The 20,297-nt window shown below is 32.1% G+C and overlaps 1 protein-coding gene across 1 annotated transcript in view; it reads left to right on the forward strand.

Moving 5' to 3' along the window:
- Positions 1–1,348: 1,348 nt before the first annotated feature.
- The window catches only part of LOC117169873, a 39,895-nt gene continuing 20,946 nt past the window's right edge, over positions 1,349–20,297 (forward strand). The window contains exon 1 of the mRNA XM_033356380.1: positions 1,349–1,402. Coding sequence (XP_033212271.1) covers positions 1,349–1,402 — 54 coding nt within the window. The remainder of the gene's footprint in view (positions 1,403–20,297) is intronic.

Below are 20,297 nucleotides of genomic sequence, written 5' to 3' on the forward strand. Positions count from 1 at the left end.
GCTACCACCCTCATGATTGGAACTACTTTTGTTAGTTGCGTATTTACATGAGAAGTGAAATGAAATTTGTTTCATTGAGAAATATCTTTATCCGTGTAGAAATAGCCCGGGTTAGCCCTGGTACAACAAGGTTTCTGGTCGGGGACTGACCTTCATTAAGAAATGGATGCGTATGGCCACATGGATGTTCCACACGTGGAAATAGATTAGGTGAATATCTTTTTGACGCCACAAGTTTTAAAGTTTCATGAGTTCAGACTTACAAACAATGCATTTTTTGACAAAAATTCGAAGACACTTTTTGGAAATTCGAACTGTTTTTTTTGTAATAAACAAATTCTAAGTAACATTATGAGGATGGCTTTTTCAACGAGTTTCAACTTCTCGGTTTAGCGCAGTGGTTAGCAATACGGACTGCTAGACGTTAGATTAGGGTATAGATATGTAGGTTCGATACCCCTTAGCGTTAAAAAATTTAATTTGTAATATAATGTTTAAAAATGTAATGTATGTATTTACTCTAAACAGGACTATTAATATTTAAAGTCAAAATACTTGCAATCATTTAATATTTATTTTTTGAATACCTTTTTTTCCTCTTAACTACTACGTAAAAATAGTTAATGTTCTCTACGTGCTATGTGGGTGGAATTTCATTTATTAATGTGCTTCAATTCTACGGTAAAAAAGAATCAAATTGATCCCCTAATTCAGTGACTGATATTTTTCATACAATTGAAACCCGAATAATTTAAATGTAGTAAAGAACCATTTGATCTTGTCCAGGCCACGGTCGGGCTCCCCGGCCAGCTCGCGGCCATGCTCCTTGCCCGGACGCTGGCCAGCGCATCGTGACGATGCTGGTCGGATTCCGACCAGATACCCCGGCCACAGCCTGACTTAAAGTCGGACTCTCCAGTCGTAAAATGGCCAGCCCCCGACTTGAATTTCCACCCGGGTAGCACCTGCGATATATTAAAAAATCCATTTTCGTGGATGAATTTTAGGGTCGTTTTCACCCCCTCAAATCGTTTTTCCGTCGATAAAGATAAAAAATTTATCCTATTTTTTGATGGACTACTAGATATTAAAAGATTATTAAAATCGGAAAGGTCGGGTTAGGAGGGGGGAGGGGGGGTGTGCTTATATGTGAGAAATGCTATTTTTTCTAACTACTATAAACCTGATTCTAGATTTGATTATAAGTCCTTCATTCAAAACTGGTCCGATTAAGTAATAAAATTTTGCATAGATTAGCTAAAGCAAATATTTATTGATAGTGTCATCACACAGATATTCAAGTATCTGCAGAAATTGAACCGCCGTTGATAAACTGGAAGGGAGAAAAATGGATCTGCCTCTTATAGAACCAGGAATTGATCCTTTCATAGATGAGGCAGAGGTTAGATGAATGGTTTAGACTTTAGGACCATGAAATGCACAAGTATGAGGTTGATGTGTATCGACAAAAGAAAACCTAATTAGATTCCCATACAAAGAAGATGGTCTATATTTGTTTCTAGAATGTAGATTCTATGCTAGAAACAGGGATAGGTCCTAGTTCAATGAAAATGAAAATTAACATCCCTTTTTCATCATTTAAATACCGAACAACAAACTTCAGATTTCGCACCCCTATAAGTAAGATTTAACTTATTAGGACTTTAATGTAACATAATATCATATTTATGTACTATTCTTTAGGGAACAATTTCCAATGCCGAAAAGTGAAACGGAACGTTTTTACATATTTTTATTGATAGTATTTTTAAAGAGAGAAAAGATTGTTTTTCATGAAATCATTTGGAATATAAAAAATTGTTAACTGAAAAGCTGCTATTCTGACGGATTTTTTCTGAGTATATGATTGGCTTATTTTCTTGAGAAAAAGATTCTCTATAAAAAGGTAGAATCCAATTTCTAAAGATTAATTTTTAATACCTGTAATTAACAAATAACAGTCACCTCTTTTAACAGATCCACTATCTATAGTGCCGATTACCCTTGTTTTCTTTCGAGCGATACCCCCACTCCTACGACACTCTTAGGGCTCACGCTGCCCTTCGGGATTCAAATCTCACTCTCTCTATAGTGCCGCAAGCAAATACAGTCAATTTCACGATCTTTCATGCTTTAATTTATAATTATATAATAAGTTTGAAGTTTAGATTTGGCTACATCATACTTATCAAATACAGAACGTGTATTCTAGTTGTTATTATTCATAAACCCGAGATAAAATATCAAAGCCTCAGAATATGAAAATTGGTTATTTTAGTAAGTTGTAGTTTAATTTATTTCCATTGATAATGTATGATAATATATATTTATTGATCATAGTTAATAATAATGGTAACTGTCCACAAAGATAACAAAATAGCAAAGTTCAGCATAATAAACAGAAAATAAATTAAAATAATGTTTCATATTTAATTATTAATTATTAATTAATAATGATAAATTAATTAGAAATTGTTGAATTATTAATTATTGAATAATGATGAATAATTATAAGAAATATTAATTAATCAACATATCTAAATAATTATTAACAATAATTTTGATAACTTATATTTTAATTCTAATTCAACTTTTTTTAGTATTTATTCGATTTAGCAGATGATCCTGTTTGATAATAATAATAATTATTCATTGACCTATAATTATAAAATAAAAATTAATAAATAATAATAAGCTAATAATTTCTTTATCGGTTATATAATAATTAATTTGCAATCATTAATGATATAATAATCTATGATCAATAAGCAATAATTATAGGAAAGTGAAAAATATGATAGAGGAGGGCGATACGTGTGAAGAGTGGGGACGCCTCTTCCGAGAAAAGACGCAAAATCTTTTTTACGTTTTATTATTTTTTCATGAAAAATAATCTTTTATCTCTTTAAACAGTACCAAATATTTGAGGACCTTGAAGTTTGCCCTATATATGAAATTGAAACTTATGTAATTAATTTTAGAAAAGGTGAGAGTCGTATCAAAAAACTAAAAACTAACTCTAGATTCGTCTCCGAAATATCTCGATATCTTTTTTTTAAACAATTTTATCAGTTTTTAAAGTTCTGCTATTATTATAAACAAACCAACCCGATCAAGATATTTCGGAACCAAATCTAGGTTTTTTTTTAGTTTTTTGGATACGACGCTTCATTTTTTTAAAACTAATTACACAGATTTTAGATCCATATCCGCATGCTCACAGCAAATGTATGCTAAGTAATAAATACTGTAATTTTTCAAAAAATGTTTTTAAAAAACAATAAAAAAACTGCATTGAGATATTTTCAAATAAAATGCAGTGGTATTAATAACTTTTTAATCTGACAATTAGTTTTTTATGAACATTGCAGAACTATAAAAAGTAATGTGATAAATTAAAAAATTGTTTAAACAGAAAAATGACATCGAGATATTTCGAAGACGAATCTATGGATGTTTTAAGTTTTTTGATACGAGTTTTAGTTTTTTTAAATCAATTTCATGAGTTTCAAATCCATATTTGTGATAAAATTCAAGGTAGAATATTTTAAAATTAATTAAATGGTTTGGGCCCGGAAAAATAATGTGTGATTTGGATTTCTAAAAAATGAAAAGAATAAAATTTTGTATTCTGTTCATATCTTCTATTCGATTTTAGAATTCGAAACTTAAAAAAGACCTACATGCGTCGGATGTTTAAACTAGCTTAAAATAGGTAAAGGGAAAACCAGTACGAGGCGGAAAGAAAACTGTTATTTAAAAACCTTTTTTCATTCACACAGTGATTATTTTTCAATACTTCATGAAAATGGTTCTAGCTTTAAGATGTGTCTCATTTATCATGCAACCATGACAGTCATTGCTACCAACTATCGTAAAGCTAAAAAATAACGAATAATTGTATTTTATTATGTTGATAAGAGGCAGACAGAAACATTAGGAAAGTTAATTAGAAGGCAGTTTTGTAGTTAAGATTTAAACAAATCGAAGAAACTGGTGCAATTATAGTGAAAGCAAATTAATTTCTCAAAAAATGACAATGTATTAGTAGACAATATTTTCCACACTATGTCAAAACATATTTGTGAATTTAAAAATAGCAAGTGGTAAAAAGGCGATTTTGAAGCGGACTACAAAGAATTCTCTATTTGTTGTCTTTCTCTATATATTTTTTTCATAACAAAGAGGGTTTTAAGTAATGAGTATTTGCAGAACTAAGTTTAGTTAATGAAGAAGTCATATAGTTGAGATCGTAGTTTGCTGGGAGTTGTTTTTTCTAGTACTGTATTTAAAGCTTTTCCAGGTTTAAATTCCAGTTTGAAGAAGCAAAACAATTCCTCAGTACTAGGAATTTCTGCATCTTTTTCTACGAATGTTTCGTATACTTAAAAATAAAAAAAGATTTTAATATCTTCAATAATCTTTAAGTCTGCAAAAATTTAATTTGATAATTGATGGGTGACAGTACAGAACCAGATAACTAACAAAATCTGAATGATTCAGGAAAGCGAACAAATATTATGTAAAATCAAAATCACCGTTTAGCGATAAAGCGAAAGTCCACTTTAGAAATGAAGTATAACTGAATTAGGGACACACGGACTTCACCTCTGAGGTCCGGGGTTCGATCCCTGAGCCGCTACCTCTGGAAATTTTTCAATGTACCTTCGCCGAGGTTCTGGTGGTTCGGAACCCACCTTAAGCTGTAGGTCCCCCCATCGTGTACTTGACTGCAACCCAATCCGTCAATGATGGGGTAAAAACCAGACTTTGTCCAATATGTCTGGGCAGACTGCTCTCATCAGATCACTTGATTACATTATAAAAATGCGTCCGTGACTGATGATATATACCGGAACAGCCCCGTGCAAAAATGATCAAATAAAAATCCAATTCTAACCAAAAATGCCTTCGACATGTTGGGCTGTATAAGCCTGTGACAACATTTCAACAAAGAAATGTTTTTATAATAATAATAATTATTATAATAATAATCCTACCGAAGGTGTTCCGCGTTAATGTCGCGGTAGGGCTTGAGCTCTCCTCTCATGACTTTGACAGCAATGTTACCGGTAGCATTGCTACTGACAGGGTTTCCCATGCCAAATAGGCTGATAACGAAGAGGAGAGGGACTAAGTCGAACACCAAAACCCGTCAATGAAAAATGGAGAATATATTAAAGATTTTGAAACGCTTGTCACTTCCCGAGGAACGTCGGGCCGCCCCTGGAGCCACAGCTGGGGGCCACAGCATGCTGGACGGTGGCGATGGTGAGCTACGAGATGGTCAGGCAGATCTCTCTAATCAAACAGCTGGCCAGCAACAACATCTGCGACAAACGGTAAGCAATGGAACATCAACTGTGCCTGCTGAGGATGCTTTGGCTAGCGCTAGCTATTTGCAGCCAACTACCTCGACAGAAATACCGTGGGAGAGCATCAATTGGGATACCACAATGAAAGAGGAATTGGTGTGTCTCTATTATGAAAGTGCCAAGTTGGAAGCAAACAAGGAAAAAGCATACAATTTAAGAACAGAATTTGCTGCAAAGTATCCTAGTCGCACTAAGAGATCTCATCGCTAAGGTGAAAGACATCAGGACTAATATACATGTTACAGAAGACCGAGCAATGGAGATTAAACAACAGGTTGATTCGGCGTGGAAAAACGACGGCAATGAACATCAGTTAGAGAAAGCTGCGTCAAACGGTCAAGCAGGAACAATTGATGTTTTTCCTCAACCTATTGATGATCCAGCACCACCACATCCTCCAGAGGTGGATGACCTTATACAACCAGAGGCAGAAGCAGAGGTTCAGCAACCAAAAAAGCGACGCAAATGGACATACCATATGAACAGAGATGTTGTGCGCCTTTATTTTTTGGCAGAGAAATGTGGGCAAAGTGTGAGGAGAGAATATCATAGACTCTTCTTAGTTAAATACCCAGAGCTAGCCACAAACATAAATGAGCAAAATCAGGAAGATCAAAAACGCTCAATATCTGTAAACAGACTGCTTTCGGCTGTTGAAATAGGTGCTATCAAAATTGAGGTGGAACGGCAGCTTCCTATTGATGTTGTAAAAACTCACGAGCCTGTAAAGATCTAGTCACTATAGATGCTGTCGCCATGACTCAAGCTCGTAAGCATCAAAGGAACTTACACATGGCATTGACACAAGTACATTGACTACAAGCAAGCGTTTCCTTCCGTACCGCATGACTATTTGCTTGAAGTCTTAAAACTTTACAAAATCTGTCCATGCATTATTGACTTTCTAAGCTATGCGATGAGGCTCTGGGGTAGAAGAATCAAGTATTTTAATTATGGACAACCAAAGATAACTAGATCAATACGCTTTACGACGGATATATTTCAAGGAGACTCCTTCAGCGTACTATGGTTCTGTTTAGCGTTGAATCCATTGAGCAAAACACTAAACAGCATGTCTCATGGGTTCAGAATTCATGATGATGAGGATGGTCATCAAGTAAACCATCTTCTTTACATGGATGCCCTGAAGCTGTATGCTAGTTTAGGCCAGAAACTGCAGCAAGTGATCGATGTCACAAAGTAGTTTTCTAATGATATCCACATGGAGTTCGGACTAGATAAATGCAGAACAGTGCATTTAATCAGAGGGGAATTAGGGACCGTAGAGTTAGAGAAAGAGTTCGAAAATTACATCGAGGCAATGGCTGCAGGCGAATCATATAAATATCTGAGTATTCTTTAATCTAAGGATATTCAACATTCAATAGTTAAGACAAGCCTAATGACTGCCTTCAGTACGAGACTCAGATTGATTATGAAGAGTTTTCTCAACTCGGCAAACAAAATCAGGGCAATCAACACATATGCCATCCCTGTCCTCACGTACTCCTTCGGGCTTATAAAATGGTCTAACACCAACCTTGAAAAGTGGAACAGAATTGTTCGCGTAGAAATGACGAAGCACCGAATGCACCACAGAAATTCTGCGATTGAAAGGGTAGTTCTACCACGACATTTAGGGGGTAGGGGCGTTGTAGATGACAAAAAACTGTGTGAGTTACAAGTTATACAGTTGCGAGATTATTTTAACAGCAGGCGAAATGTTGCGCTTTATAGTACCATCTGTAAAGCGGAGCTTGACTAAATGCGCTTGAATTTGTCCTCAGATAAGGCTTTGAATATCAGGGCAGAAACCATAGAGGAATTAGAAATACAATAAAGGCAGAAAGCCATTCATGGCGAGCACCCCAAAACTTCAAATCAAAATAAGGTGGATAGTAAGGAATCTAATATTTGGCTAAGAAAGGGTATTCTGTATCCAGATACAAAAGGATTCATCGCTGCGATGCAGGACAAGGTTGTCAGCGCTAGGAATAATCGCAAACACGTGTTACATCAAGACGTTGTTGACCGGTGCCGATTATGTGGAGGTATCAACGAATCCATCGAGCACATTATTGATGGCTGTCGCGTAATGGCTGAGAGAGAATATACGCACAGACATAATGATGTAGCGGGCATCATAAATCAAGATCTTGCCCTAAACATAGGATTCTTAAAAGAATGGATGCCTTTCTATAAATACATTCCAATGCCCGTTTTAGAAAGCGAAGATTACATCTTATATTGGGATGTTACTATCCAAACGGATCATTACATCCCGGCCAATCGACCTGACATCGTGATGCGAGAAAAAAAAGCTGGAAGAGTCTACATCATCGGCATTGCTTGTCCGCTTAACCAAAATTTGCAGTCAACCTATGCAACCAAGATCCACAAGTATGGCGAGGTCATATGGAGGAATGTGAATCATGCATCTGTTTATCCCATTGTGATTTCGGCTACAGGCAATATGCACGCAAGATGCACTGAACATCTGGAACATTTAGGAGTCAGTAGGGATTGGCAGCATCTTAGAAGGCGGTTTAATTAAACACATGTCGAATTTTAAGAAATTTTCTTCACCATCAGGAAGTAAGCGACTAAAGCCCGTGAAGTGGCAGATGGTAGCTCTAAGAAAGATTCCAGAGGTGACTGTTGGCACCTCCAACGCTCGTGGCCGTTCATAATTTTATACCTACAACACCATCGCAGGAGGTTTTTAAGCAACGTATTAAATTAGTTAAATTAACTTATAACATTCTAGTCTTATTGGTCAGTTGACTTAGTCCGTGACTATGATGTATGACTGGGTTCACCATAGTAAAAGTTTAATAAAAGAAAGATTATATTATGCGTGACACAATCAAAAATATTTTCAAGTCAGTTCCAGAGAATTCTAAAGAATTCATAGTAAATTTCAGAGACTTAATGGTGAAGTCTCAGGATTTCATTTCAAAAAACAAAGAATGGTTAATAATTTTAAAAGAATTCCCAAGAATTAATGGTGAATTCGCAATAATTCGTGGAGAATTTCATATACTTCCTAATGAATTCTAAAGAATTCAAGACAAAGTCCGCATATATTATTAAAGAATTCCACAAATTCAGTTTTCAAATACGAATAATTGCGAAGATTTGTCAGGAATTTCAATGAATGAATGGTGGTCGTCGCAGAATTTCCGAGAACTCACAATAAATTCCAATGAATTCATAGTAAATTTCCATGAGTTCATAGTTACTTGCAATGAATGCATGGTAAATTTCAATAAGTTCATGGTGAACTCGATAGAATTTCAAGGGAATTCCGTAGATTAGATTTCTAGTTCTACATAATTCATATCGAATTCTAAGGATTCTATCGTTTAATCTAACTGTAACCCGAAAAATTAAAAGGGATTCTTCAAGAAATTTCACTAAATTCATGGTGAGTTCCAAATAATTAATGGAGAATTTATTAAATTTTCTCATGAATTCTAAGAAATTTAATATGAATTCTGCAGATTTAAGTGTGAATTCCACAGAATTCAGAGATAATTCTAGGGGGAACCCCGTGTGAACCGAGCGTCTTGTGTGTTGGTCGGGTCTAAACACGAGACGTCTCCCGTGTAAAAAAAAGCACGTTGATAGACAAAAGCTTGGGAACCGGAAAAAGTTTGTGGGGCAAAAAAAGCACGTGGATCGAAATAGGCTTGAGTACTGAAACAATCTTGGGGACCAGAAAAAAGCTCATACATCTCACAAAGCTCAAATCAATTCAGTAGTATTCGATCGAGCAACGTGATGAAATATTGTCGCACTGATCCAAGCTGTACGAGCTCTGCGAGATTTTTATTGTTCACGATCTTTTCTTGGTCTATGAACTTTTTTCGGCCTGCAAGCTTTTTTTAGCCCATGATCTGCAAGCTGTCTCGCAACTCGATTCGGCTCGGTCTGCATATGAAAAGCTCGCACGAGTTGGGTTGAGCTTGCGAGCTTTTGCAAGCTCCTAGAGAATTTTAAGGAATTGACCATTAAATTCCAAGTGAATTCTAAAGAAATAAAAGTGGGTATTAATGATTCTCGATGAGTTGCAGGTGAATTCTGATGATTTAACAGTACAGTTTAATGGATTGCCAAGAATTTGTAGAGAATTTGATAGAATTGATGGTGAATTTGGATTATTTTTTGAAAAATTTCCCAGCATCCTTAGTGAATTCTACAGAATTAAAAATACATACCACAGGCTTAGTGACGAATTCCCAAAAGTTTAATAGTGAGTTGCAAATAATTTATAGGTAATTCCATAGATTTCAGTTATACTTATTCTATTTATTGTAATAATATGAAATTCTTTAGAATTCAGAATAAATTCTAAAGATTCAATTTCAAATTCTGAATGATTTTCAAGAATTTGTGAAGAATTTCAATCAATTATTGGAGAATGTCCAATAATGTGTAAAGTAAGTTACAGAGAATTTAAAGTGAATTCTAAAGAATATCCTAGAATTCTGAGGCACTTCCGTACATTTATTTTTAAGTGCTTTATTTTTAAGCGAGCCGAGCATTTTGTGTGTTGGTCCGTTTGAGCTCGTCGATCGACAAAAGCTGGCGGACCCATAAAATCTTGGGGAACGGAAAAAATCTCACACATCTCCCAAAGCTTGCGAAATAAATAACGAATATTAACAGAAAAAAAATTAAATGAAATGTATACTTTAAATATAAGTACACCTTTCAATTTTCATAGAATTCATCATAAATTCCAAAGAATTCCATAGAATTCCCAGGACATACCGACAATTTAATTTTAGATTCGATAGAGTTAATAGTGAATTTTTAAGAATTTACCATCAAATATGGGTGGATTCCAAAGAATGACTTGTGATTTTTACAGAATTCCAATTAATTAATGGTAGGTGCTGAAGATTTCATTGTAAATTACACAGAATTTCAAAGAACTTGTGGAGAGTGAATTCTAAAGAATTTAAAAACAATACCGCTGATTCAATCATGAATTGACAATGATTTATATTGAATTCCATATAATTAATTATGAATTCTAAAGAATTCTGTAGAATTCTAAGGAAATTCCACAAAGTTAATTTTGAATTCTATAGGATTCCTAGTGAATTCTAACGAATTAATTCATGGTGAATTGCAGAATGTTGTGAAGGATTGTATCAAAATATTGGTGAATACCTAATAATACATAGCGAATTTCATTGAATTCCTATTGAATTCTAAAGCATTTAAAATGCTCTTCGTGAAATTTCTTACTTCTGTAACTTTTTACCTGCGTAGACCAAGGGTCACTCCCCACTACGACAAATATGCTAGTCCCCTAGGCTATTTGCTGCGTTAAGGCCGATGCCATTAGCTTCGTTACCGCTCATACAGCAACGTCGAAACTTTGAAGGAGTGCAATTTTGCACTACTGTGGTAGCGGTGTGCGTGAACTCGGTGCCTGTGAAATTTGAAGTATTTATATTTTCTCCAGTGTAATAAGTTAAATTATATTGAATGTAAGTATTTCCACATATTTTTGTGTTTTTATCATAAATTTATGAAATACTTGATGAATTTCTCATATTTTTGCAGAAATTTTGAAATACTATTTTTTTAGTATAAACCATAAAATAATCGAAGAAAAATTTACATTATTATTATAGAATTTCCAAAGAACACCACTTACGTTATAATTTACGTAATTATAAGGCAGTGCGGGCATTAGATGTGGCATAGGGTGCTGGCGAGGAGGAAGAGGGTCCCTGTTCCGATGATAGTGGACGTTTAGAGCAGCAAACTTTGCGTCTAATTACTAGATGACTCATTGCTAAGGTTTTAGGGGTGAACCAGTTGTTAGAGGTTACACTGCCATTCGCGAGGAAAGTCGTGCCCAATGTGCACTCTGTGAAACGGAAAGATCCGGGCGAACGCGCATAAGGTGCAACAATTGCTTGCGCCGTCGCTGTGATGAACACAGATGCGGATTATGCATTGAATGTACCGTAAATATGGACTTATTTAATTGTAATAGTGTATTTTTATCATAGTGTTGCGAAAATTTCATTTTACGTACATTTTATTATAATATACAGTAATTTTATCCTGAAAACAAATGCTTTACTCATTTGTTTCATCTTAAAATATAACCTATTTTCAACCTCTCCTAAAAAATCTTTAATCTCCTGTTATGCTATAGACATACTTTTTTTATTAAAGTGTATCATTTCAACTTTATATCCAAAAAAAATTATTAATTTCGGTCAAATAGAAACAAAATGGCAATTTTTTTAAAAAAACTATTTTGTAAACATCTTGTTTTGAATTTGACGTATTTTTATTTTATTTTTTATTGAAGAATTCTGTAGAATATTAAGGGAATTCCGAAAATTTAATTTTGAATTTCAAAGCATTCCGAGTGAATTCAAACGAATTTACTATTAAGTTTGCGTGCATTGCAAAGAATTAACATTGATTTCTGAAGAATTCCAATAAATCTACGGCGAATTCTGAACATAACGCTATAAATTCTAAAGAATTGTGCAGAATTTGTGGGGAATTTAAAAAAATTATTGGTGAATACCGACTATTTCATAGCGAATTCTATCAAATTCCTAGTGAAATCGAAAGAATATGCCATCAAATCTGGATAAACTTCAACAAATTAGTAGTGATTTCTAAAGAATTCCAATGAATTTATGGTCAATTCTGAAGATATCATTGTCAATTACAAAGAACTATGAAGAATTTGTGGATAATTTAAAAGAATTAATTATGAATATCAAATAATGTTCGGGAAATTTAATGCAATTCCTAGTTAATTCTAAATAATTCAAGATGAATTCCTCAGCTTTGTCAAAGATTCCAAATGTTGTATAATGAATTCTAAGTAATTTAAGGTGAGTTATATAATACTGTATATTAATGTATAAAAAAATACATACAAATGTCATTGTACTTTCTCAGCAGTTTCTGGAATACGATATCCTCTTTTAATGCATAAAATGTTCAAATCCAAATGTTTCAGTTTACACATATTTGCTTCGCTTGATTTTCAGCTAAAGAAATTGTAATCTCAAAACTAGAAATGACTTATTCTGCATAGGGCTTCCATCTAATTAGGGTGAAATCTGAAAAAATTTGATTGATATATACATTTGAAGAAAAAATTATTTTTATTATATCAGCTTGGAGCTGATAATAATATGCAGCATTCTTATATCCGAAGCTAACAATGCTTCAACTTCTACAATTTATACATATAAATCCTTCTCTTCATTTCCTCCTAGTGCAAAATTATATTTTATCGGACATATATTTAAAATGTATACAAAACTCATTCATTGTAATTATTATTTTGGAATTACATTTTTTCTTACTTTCGCCTACTACCAACTTTTGGAAAAATAGTTGAATTTTAATAAATATAACTCTACTGATTCCAGATTTTAAGGTAAACTTTTGTAACGCTGAAATCGATAAAACAATTATAATTAAAAACGATTTTGAAAGAAATGACTATTTTTACTGAAGATAATTTACTTACATTAAAAATTTGAAACAGTAGAGTTATACGGAAAGTCTTGATCAAAAAAGTAAGCCATGATTGATTGAAATTCAATCATTTTTTAACAATTAGTAAAAAGCGATAGTAAAAGAACATGTATTTACAGAAACTACTTTTAAAATAATTATTTTCCCTAAATTTTATTCATTTTTTTTATTAAAAACAATGTTTTCTCTTTCTTAAGACATGACTGAGAATATCGTTCCCATCTTTAAAATCATAGAAAATTATAACTACCTTGAACTCGAAATCGTAACTGTTTTTCCTACAGAGGAATAATTATCAGTTAAATTGTCAGGGTAAAGACACTAAAAGTTCAGAAAAGACTAACATTGTATCTTATGACAGTCAGAATTGATTTTCTTGGTAACGACAGTCAAAGGGAAGCTTTCATATTACTGTTAAATATTCATGGTAATTACTCTTACATGTTTTATCGTCTTTCGTAGACTTTAATCCTTTTCCTCGGACATTTATTTCGCTGACAATTATCTTACGGAAGTTGTATGTTTGAATGAAATATGTAATTATAAAGAATCGGTGAGGGTGACTCATTATCAATAGTACATTCACTTTCATAATGCAAGTTACACGTAATCTATACTATAGGATTAATAAATACCCTTTATACTCTATTGGACAGAGGTCATATCAAACGAAATTTCAGAAAATCTTTCGATCAAGTATTTCTTACCTTGTAATTTTTAGCTTCCTTGTGTCAGAGGTAGCAGTTTATTTTAAATAAAATCTGTTATACAATAAGACAAATCATAGATTACAATTTATATATTTTGAAATCAAATTGTCGATAATAACTATTTATTTAATAAATAAGCTTATGATTCACTACTAATATATTTTACACCAATGATTGTACGTACAGGAGTTTAGTTTTTATAACAAACAGCATCTACAACACTGATAAAGTAAGATTTGGAAACAAAACGCATGAAGTTCAGATAAAACAATATAAATTGTATTGTTCTTTTCCAAGTTAGATTATGATTTTTGAAAAATTTAAACGAAATGAAAAATGGAAATTTTTTAACAAATCAATCAGAATGTAGTCCAACTTCCGATCAAAGTTTTTATATGTACGTTCGATAATATATTTATCTCGGGATTCGCGCTCGGTCATTGCATTTCTCCCATATTTGTACACAGGCTTTTTAAATTTGAACGTCAAGGCATCGACAGCTGGAATTTGGTGATTGCGAATTTTCTTTGTTAAAGTTCCTTTGGCTTTAATGAACACATTCTCATCACGCATCTCGTTCTTCGCACTCGACTCTGTCAAATATCCAAACTTCCCTTCATTATGTTCAACTTTGTTACGTCAAATGTATATAGTACGTTTATTTCTTAAATATTTTTGTGTCTTATTTTTATAATTCAATGAAATGCGCATCCTATTAAACAAAGAATTGTTATTTCACATTTTATTGCAACTTGTGTCGTTTATACTTACCATAAAAAAAATTGATAGAAAGTTTGGATGAGTTTTCACTCTTTTTTGGAAGAGCAACTTTTATGTATTCATTTTTTTGTAGCTTGTGTCGTTTGTCCAAAAATTTAATTTTTATATTTTTAATGTTATTTTTTTACGTATAAAACAAAAACTGCGCATCCCATCAAAAAATGATTAATGACAAATTTGTAGCTTTTTTAGATGAAAAACTTTTGCGTTCTTTTTTTGTAGCTTGCGTCGTTTATCCAAATTTTTTTTTTTATTTTCAATTTTCTGTTTTACAAATAATAACAAAACTACGTGCCCCATGAAAAGTTATTATTAAAAAAAGTTTAGATCCCTTTTGAGTGCACAATTTTTCTCAAGTCATTTTTTGCGGATGTAAATTCCAAAGAATTAAAAAGAATTTGCGGACAGTTCCGAAAAAATAATAGTGAATTCTGAATAATTTAAAATGAATTTCCCAGATTTAATCGTATATTACAAATACTTTAATTGTGAATTATATAGAAAACATAGCGAGTTTTAAAGAATTGTCACTTAAATGTAGGTCAACTTTAAAGAATTAATAATGATTTCTGAAGAATTTCTTTGAAGTAATGGTGAATGCTGAATATTATATTGTACATTCCAAAGAACTACGAAGAAATTTTGGAGAATTTTAAAGATTTAATTGTGAATTTAAAATATTTTATAACGAACTCAATAGATTTCCTAGCGATTTATAAAGAACTTGGAATGAATTCAACAGTTTTAAATGAGAATTACAGATTATTCAAAAAATCTGTTTAAATTTAAAGAATTAATAGTAGATCTGTGCATTATTCAAATCGAATCGGTTTTTTTCCCGAACCGACGTAGCTGAGTTTAAGTTGAAAAAATCCGAATTGAACTAGGCAGTACGAAAGTCTTTCGAATCGATATCAGAAATCCCTTTTATCGAATCGAATAAAAACGATTCGAAGTGGGCAATTCGAAATTATGTTGAATCGGCATTCGGCGCCCTCAGTTTTTCGATTAGACTTCCGATTGGAAATGACTACATGTATATTTACAAATTTCTTGTCATGTTAGTGGTGTAAAATGCGCTGTTGATAGTCTAAACTGAACAAACCATTATTATACACGACACACGACACACATGTATACAAATTTATTTAGTTTTCAATAATTTTCAAACTCTAAACATGTTTTTAAAGGACTGCCAAAATTTTAGGACCTTCTGCATATGATAGGGAAAAAAGTGTCATAGAGATGAGATAAGAAATTCGAAACCTATGTAGCAGAAAAAACATTTCAAATAAACGCTTTTATGTGGCTTTCAATTCAACAGGGTTTCTAACGCTTACTTTTCAGGGGGCCTTAAAGGCTCATAACATGGTAATTTCGAATGAAAAAAATATAAAAAATATGTTTAAAAATAGGGTTCATGTGTTCTAAATTTTTGAAAGATTATAAATACAAATATTTCGAAAACAATTTTTTTTCTCTGTTTTTCCTTAAGCTCATGTAACGAGTCGGTCACGGAACCAGATTCCTATCTTACCGACACTTTTTTTTATTTCCCAAGTTATTTTTTCACGAAGCGCCACGTCGAGTGGAAAATTTGGGATGATAAATAAAAAGAACTAAGAAAGTTGGATCTGGTCCTGATTTTAATAATTTTGAAAAAAGCAACAAAAAAAAACAGTTTGCAAAAAATTTTTTTTCATTATTATAAAAATTTAGGACCAGACCTACCTTTCTTAGTGCTTCTTATTTATTATCCCAAATTTTTAACTCAATGTGGAGCTTCGTGCGCAAATAATTTCGGAAATAAAAAAAGTGTTGCTAAGATAGAAATCTGGTCACGTCACCCTCTCATCACATGGTCTTAAGGAAAAAATTATAATTTTTATCCTTATGAGAAATTGTAAATGTTCAGAAGAAATGATAGTTTATGTAATTATTAATCGGTTGTCAAATAGTATAAAATACATTAAAAATAATAAAAAATAAAATTTTATGTCATTACCAAAAGTTTTAAAATGGTCTAAAATGCGAAGAAACAAAATATTACATGAAAAAATAAGTCAAAGTAGGCGCGAAAAAAATGATTTGAAAAAAATTGGTCAAGGACGGATAGACATCTGACCGAAAATATAAGGTTTTCAGCCCGGGATTACGAAACCCTACAAATTTCATCCGATTTGAATTATCTATTTAAAAATTATTTTATTTATATTTTTATTGACAGTTAATTTATTATTTTTTACTTTTTTTTGTCGTGAATTATGAAGATGCTTTTTGCACTGAATTTAAATTCTTTAGGTATAGCTATAGAGTAATGGTCAAGACTCCCGACTGCTAGGCGATAGGTTTAGCTTTAGATGTAGGTTCGAAACCCGGTAGCTGTAGAAATTTTTTTTGTAATATAATGTTTAAAAATGTTTTATTGAGTATTCATTTTAAGTAGGACCATTGAAATGTATTTAAATTATTTTGTTATATCTTTAGAGTATAGCAATGGTAGGTGTTTAAAATTAAACAAAAAGTTTGAAAAGAACACTTTTTTTATTATAAATAATATTTCGATCATATGGAGTCGATGAGTATTTTTCTCGAAGTTTTCAGTTTTTCTTGTATCTAGCACGTAAGACACATCTCCATGCACATAATGAGGTCAGTTAGTAGTTTTTCTCTATAGGTGCCAAACAGGGTCATTTTGAGTTAAAAGTCCTACTCAGTATTCTCAGTATTTTTACTCCCACTATTCACGTGAAACACATCACCTTTTCAAAATTAAAGTCGTGAGACATTACCTTTTTTGCGCTACACGTTTTTAAGCATGTACAGCCATTTTACCGATGAAAATTTGATTGTTTTAATTATATACTTATATTTATATAGCCAACGGCAAACCGGGTCAGAGGACCCCCTAATATTTTATTTGAAAGTAGTTTTATTATTAATTTTAAATAATTTTAAAAAAATCACGCCTGTATCTACTATGAGAAATAAAATGTATTTACCAATTTATCAAAATAAGGAAGTTTGTTTTTAAAATTGTATTGAACGAAATTCCTCGTTAAATGCACGAGTAGAATTTTGTAATGAACCTTGCCACAGTAAGAAACTGTAAATTTGTAAAGAACATGCAAGGAAAATAGTTATACAGAATATTTTTGAATATGTATAACTTTTCTGCCTGGGTTGTTTCATTGTTTTAAATTTTAATCCCATATATATAAATAGAGATAGATAAATAGATAGATTTGTACGGATATAGATATATTGCATATAGAAATTTTCCTGTTAATTTGACCCACATCTCTTCCCCACCCACTGCATAATATTTTGCCTACAGTATGCATATGTAATTTTAACATTACCGTAACGCTGGAGGTCACCTCCACCCCTAAAAGAGTCACTTTTTTTAAAAATCTTTTTGTATAAAACGTGATATATTATGTAAATTCAATAAAACAATAAAAAAAATATGATGAGCTTAATAAAAGAAAATATATTAATTAAAATAGAAATTAAATACGAAAACGTGATAAAAGTAGGGGTGAAGATGAAGATAGGCACATTCTAATTGATGCCTTTCTATTTTTACCTTCTCATCATTTATGATTGAGAAAGTATTATAATTGTCCGAAATTTGACACCATAGTTTTTCAACGGATCTCCACGTTTCGAGACCCATTGAATCTGAAAATCAAATTTTTACCATGGCGTAGGTCTGTCTGTCTGTCCGTCCGTAAACATAAAAACTCGAAAAAATTAATGAATCAAATCTATCTTTGGCACACTATTTTAAGGTCCTAAAAGAAAGGACGAGTTCGTTAACCAGCCATTTTTGATGAAAATTTCAAAAAGTGAGCTCATTTTGAAAATTTGTTGGACTACTTGTTTTCTAAATTTTGAAAATTCTATGTACGGATATTTATAGTACTAAAATGTACAAATAACTTATTCTAATGACTTTTTTCGATGAAGGAAAAATTCTCAGAGTTGTAGCATTTTCAAAAAATTTTTAATCAATCAAATTTCAAAATGTCAAGCCAAAACACGCACAATATGAGAAAAAGTCAAGACAAGAAAAACATTAATTTTTAAAAGCCCTAAAAAACTGTCAAAACAAATTTTTGAATATTCTTAAAAAATAAAAAAATAAAAATTTAGTTGCCAAAAGATAATGAAAAAATCGATTTTTTGATCAAACTGTGTAGGATACGAAAGAAGAAGAATTAGCAAAAATTGTTATCCCAATATAGATCAACAATTTTGTTGAAAATCACTTCTTGATAGGACGCGTACTTTTTCTTTTATTCGTGAAAAATAACATTAAAAATAAACAAAATTAAATAAAAAATTTGTCGAAAAATGACGAAATACGAAAAAAAAGATTCAACAAAATCTGTTCACAAATGACTATCGAAAATCGAGCGCGCAGCGCGCGTGTCACTATGAGAACGTGTACCTCAAAGCCTGCAGAACTTTGAGAAACTTAATTTTTGACTATACTTAATTAAGTAGGCAATTCAGAATATGAAGACGCATATAAATACTGCCATCTAAAAGAGATCTTTTTGATATAGTTTTATTCAAGCATTCTAAATGCAAAGAATAAATATCCGAGCGCGAAGCGTGAAGTAACCCATTATCGAGTGCGAAGCGCGAGATTTAACAGACGCGCGTCCCAGGCGGACTCTAACTAGCGAGCGGCATGCGTAATGCGCGATGAGAATGTGCCCGCTAAGTGGGCAGATTTTTTTTACTTTTTTCTTTCTTTTGTTTCGATTTATTAACTTGGTTCGTTAAACAACGTTTACTTACTCTAAAATTCTAATCACATTTGATAAACTAATACTACTTATTTTTCTTTATTTTTAAAAACGTTTTTCAAAGGAATTGTGGTTCGATTCTCAATGGAGTGAAGAAGGAGTGGGATCTTTTTTTCAAGAAATAATTTTAATTTGAAACACTTTTTTATTCATTATTATTAAAGTTAGGATATTGATATATCTTAAAAAGAAATAATTCTTAAAAAATAAGACTTCATTAATATTGCCTGCAAAAGATTAAAATGACACATAAAAATATTTGAACTTCATGAAAATATTAACGCTAGATTTGCATTGTTCAAGCTAACAGTCAAAGAATATTGATAGTTGAATAAATTAATTTGAGTATTAAAATTTTATTTCATCACACTTAAAAGCTTCCCTTTCTGTGTTCATATGCACACAAATAACACGCATTCTCATTTAAAGGTTTGATATTGATAATAATGAGAAAGAAATCTCACTTTTTACATAAATTTGATTCTTTTATCTTCTAAACAACCTTTTTTTAATCTGAAAAAACCTGGAAGAGTATTTTCACACCCAAAGAAACAAAAATTCACCATACAGGCACAGCGAGAAATAAATATATATGCATAGTCAGTTCGAATCGAAATTCAAATAAAAAAACTGATCGCGTCGAACGTTGATTCGAAAGACTTTCGAACTGCCCACTTCGAATCGGAAATAAACTCGAGCAACTGAATGCGTCGAATTTTGATTCCAAAGAGTTTCGAATTGCCCACTTCGAAATGATTTGCACAGGTTCACAATTATATTGTCAATGATGTTTTCCAAAGAAATGTTTGCCACTCATCAATATTTGTTTATTTAATAAACAAATTATATAAACAAATGCACATTTCGAGCATTTTTAAGCAAAAAGAAATCGTGTTTTCTTTTGACCTTGCTAAAATTATATTGCTAATCATGTTTTCTAAATTTTTTTTGCAACCTATTAATATTTGTTTATTTAATAAAAATTGTATAGATGAATGTACATTTTGGGAGATTTTAACCGGGAGAAAACCGTTTTTTCTCCTATCATTGCTAAAATTCTATTACCAATAACG

The sequence above is a fragment of the Belonocnema kinseyi genome, chromosome 3, assembly GCF_010883055.1.
Source record: "Belonocnema kinseyi isolate 2016_QV_RU_SX_M_011 chromosome 3, B_treatae_v1, whole genome shotgun sequence".
Taxonomy (NCBI): Eukaryota; Metazoa; Arthropoda; class Insecta; order Hymenoptera; family Cynipidae; genus Belonocnema; species Belonocnema kinseyi.